Source organism: Sinocyclocheilus anshuiensis, unplaced genomic scaffold, assembly GCF_001515605.1.
Source record: "Sinocyclocheilus anshuiensis isolate Anshui unplaced genomic scaffold, SAMN03320099.WGS_v1.1 scaffold3827, whole genome shotgun sequence".
In the NCBI taxonomy this organism is placed as follows: domain Eukaryota; kingdom Metazoa; phylum Chordata; class Actinopteri; order Cypriniformes; family Cyprinidae; genus Sinocyclocheilus; species Sinocyclocheilus anshuiensis.
This window is the reverse complement of record NW_015554555.1, coordinates 87757-93373: the sequence shown is the minus strand read 5'-3', so window position 1 is coordinate 93373 and position 5617 is coordinate 87757. Positions and strand designations below refer to the sequence as shown.

Genomic DNA, 5617 nt, shown 5'->3' with positions numbered 1-5617 from the left:
GTGTGTGTGTGTGTGTGTGTGTGTGTGTGTGTGTGTGTGTGTGTGTAAAATAGTATATCAGTCTGGCGAGTAAGCAAAAAAATTGAGTAGCCAATGGCGATTATATTGCCAAGGTGTGCGTAGAGGGCTTCTAAGCAAAGAGTAATGGCTGAATTTGTTACGTTTCAGAGGGGGTGTACTCATTTATGCTGTGCACTGTATATATTAGGGGTATAACGGTTCACAAAATTCATGGTTCACTTTGATACGTTCGGTGTCACGGTTTGGTACGTTTTTAATGCAGCAAAAAAAAAGAAATGCCAGAGAAATTTTCTTTATTTTTACAAATTTTTTATTTATTAAAACTGACATCATAAAGTATGATCTTTTTTTTTTACTTTGAACAATGATGGAGCTATATGCCTGCCTAAATGCTGCGGGGATAGTTTGTAGTGTCTGTGTTTCTCCTTGTTTTCGTCTAGTTCCAGTTACTGACAAACTGGGGTGATGTCTGCATAAATGAGTTGACATGTTTGAAGTATTCCTGCTGATGTAGCCTATTGTCATGTAGCAGATGTGACATTCTGTTGTTTTTTTATCCACAACTCTCTTGCCATCACCCTCATAACTTACAGGGAAACCAAAGTGGTTCCAAATGCCAGACCTGTTGGTTATTGGAGGATCCTCTATTTCTAGTCTGGTAATCTCATTAACGTTACTAGCCATATTGCAACGAGCAAGTCCAGCATATGCCTGACTGGAGTAGTGTGTTTTTCTTTGGGGGTGAAAGGGGCAGACAGCACATTGCCTTTTACGTCATTTGTGCTGCCTTGTTGAGCACAGTGGAACTGAGAACATTATAATTCACACACTTTAAGCTCTTTTATTTTTTTCAAAATGTAATAGGATTAGTCCAAGGAATCATACGGTTTGTAATGTGTACCAAACCGAAAGCCTCGTACCGAACGGTTCAATACGAATACGTGTATCGTTACACCCCTAATATATATATAATATTTGTTTGTTTTGATTTGTGTTCAGGTTCCCATGGTTTGGCTCCAGTGTGGTCTGTGCCATGCCTTCCGCCAAGACAGATCAGCTGGACTTGTGGGCGGAGTCAGGGCTGGATGGAGACGACCAGGTGATGGTGGACTTCCTGTTGCCCACAGGAATATACATCCAGATGGAGGTTCCTCGAGAGAGCACCATCCAACACATCAAGCTGGTATGTGTGTGTGTTTGTGTGCAAGCAGATTGTCTGTTCTCTGTTAATTTGTGGTTCAAATAAAATAAATGTTGGTTACACTTTATTTTGATGGTCCCCCTTTACACCTTTACTTGACTATAGCTTGCAACTACATGTCCGACTAACTCTGATTAGAGTATTAATCTAATGACTTGTAGATGACATGTAGTTGCAAATTTCCTTATAGTAACCAGAATGTCTAGCAAAATAAATTATTCCCTAAATGTTTTTTTTCTTTCTTCTGATGGCTTAAATTTGTTTGGTAACACTTTAGCATAGGGACCAATTCTCACTATTAACTAGTTGCTTATTAGCATGCCTATTATTAACATATTGGCTGTTTATTAGTACTTATAAAGCACATATTCTGCATGACGATTTTCTACATCCCTAATCCTATCCAATAACTAAACTTAACAACTACCTTAATAACTATTCATAAGCAGCAAATTAGGAGTTTACGGAGTCAAAAGTCATAGTTAATGGTTTGTTTATAGCGAGAATTGGACCTTAAAATAAAGTGTGACCATTTGTTTGCTTGAGAGAACTTATCATTCTGCAGTGTGAAGTACAGCCTGTTTAAAATGCAAGCATCACAGTTGTTATTGCATATACATTGGGATACTCAGGGATTTGATCACAATCCCTTAGTATAAAATTTTGATGTGTAACTTCCTGCAGCGTTTGTGCTATGGACATGAAGATTTTTTCACAATGGCACGAGGATCAGCACTATTTCAGTTAAAAGGGATAACAGAGAATGGTTGAATACACTTGCATTTAAATGTTACATTTGTTATTTCTAAAATGCTTGTTAAACGAATTTAAATGTATGTAATTTTGTAAACTATGCTGTATTCATCCAAATAAATTCAAATTGTCTTATATTTTTGTCTATGAGTGTTCTTGCTTATTAATAAATGTTCACCTTTTGATTATTACTGTTGCCTCTAGTAATTTGCTCTGTGATTTCTAATTTCCATTTCCAATATAAGCCAGCAATATAGTGATTTAAAAAACAAACTGAGTTAAAACAATCCAACATGTTGCATCAAACATTTAACCCAACCAGCTGGGTCAAAATAACCCAGCATGTGCTTGGTCCAATATTTAACCAGTGCTGGGTTGCCAAATTTTTAGAGTGTAGGCTTTAATAGCCATATCTAAAAATCTGTTATCAACTGTAATTTCATACTCGCATTGGTTTTATGAATGCAGTTAATTGCAAAGTCCTGCTTGCAGTGACCTAACAGCCACATAGCAACATAGCTCAAAACATTTTAACAACCACAAAACAATGCCCAGACAACCTCCTTTAGCATTGTGATGGAGTTTTCCACAGGCAAACACCACTCACATTTTCGCACAGAAGGTTTTAGTTTAACCATTACCAACAAAAATGCAAGGGCACTCAAAATGCAATTTTGATCGGATTATTCACTCTCATCATCTTGCTTTTGTGTTTATCTAGCTGTTATGGAAGGAGGCTCAGACATACCCTCTCTTCTCATTGCTGGGGGAGATGGAGGGTCACATGTTCGAGTGTGTGAACCAGGCAGCAGTGCACGAAGAGCTGGAGGATGAAACCAGGCGGCTATGCGATGTGCGACCGTTCCTGCCTGTCCTCAAACTGATCACACGCAACTGTGGACGTGCAGAGCGCATACTAGACTCTAAGATCGGAGTGCTCATTGGGAAAGGTGACACATATGTACATAATCACATGCATAATGAGAGCTATTCTGTAAGCTAATATCCAATAGACAGGATGAGACTATCTGGGATTTTTCAGTGACCCATTCTGCCAGTTAAATTTGTTACTCTAGTGGGTGATGACGAGTCACTTCTTTTTTGTTTTATGAGATTTTCATTGAATCATTCTTAGTTTGCAGAGCAAAAATAGACAACGCAACTATAAATATTGTGTATCTAATGTGTATCTGTATATGTAATCTTTGACACACCATTTTGGCACCAGCAGTGAACAGTAAGTGTGTGTGACTCAGCAGAGGCTGATTTGAGAGTGATGCTGATTGTTTGTTTGCATGTATGTAAGGATGGATCATAATGGGGCTATAATGAGATGTCAGGCTCAGCCCGCAAGGCTTATGCACTCACACACTCCACTGGCCTTGCTCATTCACTGACTCTTAACACACACACACACACACACACACACACACACACACAATATGGACAGTCTCTCTTAGTGGAGAGGATCAAATGAATTTTTAAAGCTCTTTAAATGTTGTCATGTGTGTAATCAGGAAGCCATTTGGAGCCTCTCTCCCAGACCTCTGTCTCGTAAACAAAACACACTGATGTCATTCACCAGAAACCGATGTTCATTAAAAGAATAGTTCGGAAATGAAAATTGGCGTCAATTACTCGCTTTTAGTTTTGCAGATCCATTGCATTTTCTTTTTTCTGTGAAACACAAAAGGAAAAATCTTTTTTGTTCCATGGAATTACAAATCCACACACATTGTGTGCTATATTGCTTAATTCATGCAACTAGTTTGTGCGAGGAACAAATTGAAATTTAAGTCAGCTTAAAATTTCTCCTTGTTCCTCACACACACTTTAGTATAGTACAGTGCAATTCTGAGAAGTATTCCCTTAATTTATCACACATTGTTTTTACTCTTACAAAACTTCAAAAAAATGATTTTGGAAACATACCAGAGTTAAAGTGTGTTGGGGTGCCAAGCTTGTCTTTGAAGTGGGAATTCACAACATTACAAATGCATAAGGGTTGAAACCATTTTATCTGTGACAGCTATTCACACTCTGCTGAGTTCACATAATTTTTAGTTCAGATACTATGTAATTCACTTCATAAACACATTCTCTGCAGTGGATGTTGTTGATATTGTGAGAGTAAAGTCACAGAACTTTATGCCACATGGCACAGGTCTTCATGAATTGGATGCCCTGCAAGACCAGGAAGTAAAGGACTTTCGTTCCAAAATGAAGCAAATCAGCGAGGAGAAAATGCAGCGTATGCAGCTGATGTCATGGGGGGAGTGGCTTCGGAGCTGTTACACCATGCCGCTGGAGGCAGGGTCATTGGAGAGTTTGATTGACAAGCACGAGGACGTAATCAAAATTACCATGCACTACGACCAGTCACAGGTGAGTAGTGTTAATTTAGTATGTAGTATATTGCAGATATCCCTACAATTAAATTAATTATCAGTCTTATGATTCTCTTATTTCTTTTTCTCTCTTTAGGACACAGCCAGCCTGAAAGTGTCATTGCATTGTACAGTAACTGAACTAATGGACCAGGCTCTCAAGAAATGGCAGACCACTCACGGCCCAGAGGAAGACATTGGTTTCCGAAGTGATTATGTGCTGCGTGTCAGTGGAAAACTTGAGTTCCTGTTTGAAGATCACCCTCTTAATCAGTGCAAAGTAAGATACGTTGCCAGAAATGGCTTTGAAAGTTCAAACTATATTTTCCAAGGTTTTGTTAATATGGTAAAAATACAGCACTCCACTACATACTGTTTTAGAGCAATGTGTAGTTTAAAGTTTCAAGCTTTGCTGCACCTATAAAAGCATTTCTCTGTTCATATAATAAGTTTGTCATCATTTACTCATCATCATGCCATTTCAAACTTCTATGACTTTACATGACTTTACATTTGTATGACTATTTTTGCATACATAAGACCAGTAACATGGCTTAAAGGGTTAGTTCACCCAAAAATGCATCCTAGGTGTATATGACTTTCTTCTTTCAGACGAATCCAGTCGGAGTTATATAAAAAATTGTCCTGGCTATTCCAAGCTCTATCATTGCAGTCAGCGGGTGTTGCAGTGCTTCAGTCCAAAAGAAGTTAAATAAAAAGCGCCCATCCATAAAAAATGTCTCACACGGCTCCGGGGCGTGAACAAAGTCCTCCTGTAGCGAACCGATGCGTTTTTGTAAGAAAAATATCCATATTCAAAATGTAATAATCACTTGAGTCTAGCTTGCGCTCACTGTTGTAAACGGAAGCAGCTCCGGGCGGATGACATATGAGGTCAGCGTTGCGCATGCGCTGGTGAGTCTCGTGAAAACAAACGTTTGTTTACAGGATCAAAGGAAGCAAAGTTTCCTTACTTTAGCAAAGGAAAACCAGTCTCCTCTTGCCCTATATCGAAATCCTATGACATTTTTCTTTACAAATCCACGTTTTGTACTTACAATTAGTGACCGTTGTTTTGTTTTGATCTCTCCCCTGCGATTCCGCGTGCGTCACTTCTGAGCGGCGCATGCGCAAAGCCGACCTTTGACTGCAATGATAGAGCTTGGAATAGTCAGGACAATTTTAATATAACTCCGACTGGATTCGTCTGAAAGAAGAAAGTCATATACACATAGGATGCCTCGAGGGGGAGTAA

The 5617-nt window shown here is 38.8% G+C and overlaps 1 protein-coding gene across 1 annotated transcript in view; it reads left to right on the top strand.

Annotated features, from left to right (window-relative positions):
- The window catches only part of LOC107671515 (phosphatidylinositol 4,5-bisphosphate 3-kinase catalytic subunit beta isoform-like), a 100327-nt gene that overhangs the window by 43396 nt on the left and 51314 nt on the right, over positions 1-5617 (top strand). Inside the window, exons 3-6 of the mRNA XM_016464436.1 lie at positions 1021-1204; positions 2697-2925; positions 4140-4360; positions 4460-4642. Of these exons, the coding sequence (XP_016319922.1) occupies positions 1055-1204; positions 2697-2925; positions 4140-4360; positions 4460-4642 (783 nt within the window). The 5' untranslated portion in view covers positions 1021-1054. The remainder of the gene's footprint in view (positions 1-1020; positions 1205-2696; positions 2926-4139; positions 4361-4459; positions 4643-5617) is intronic.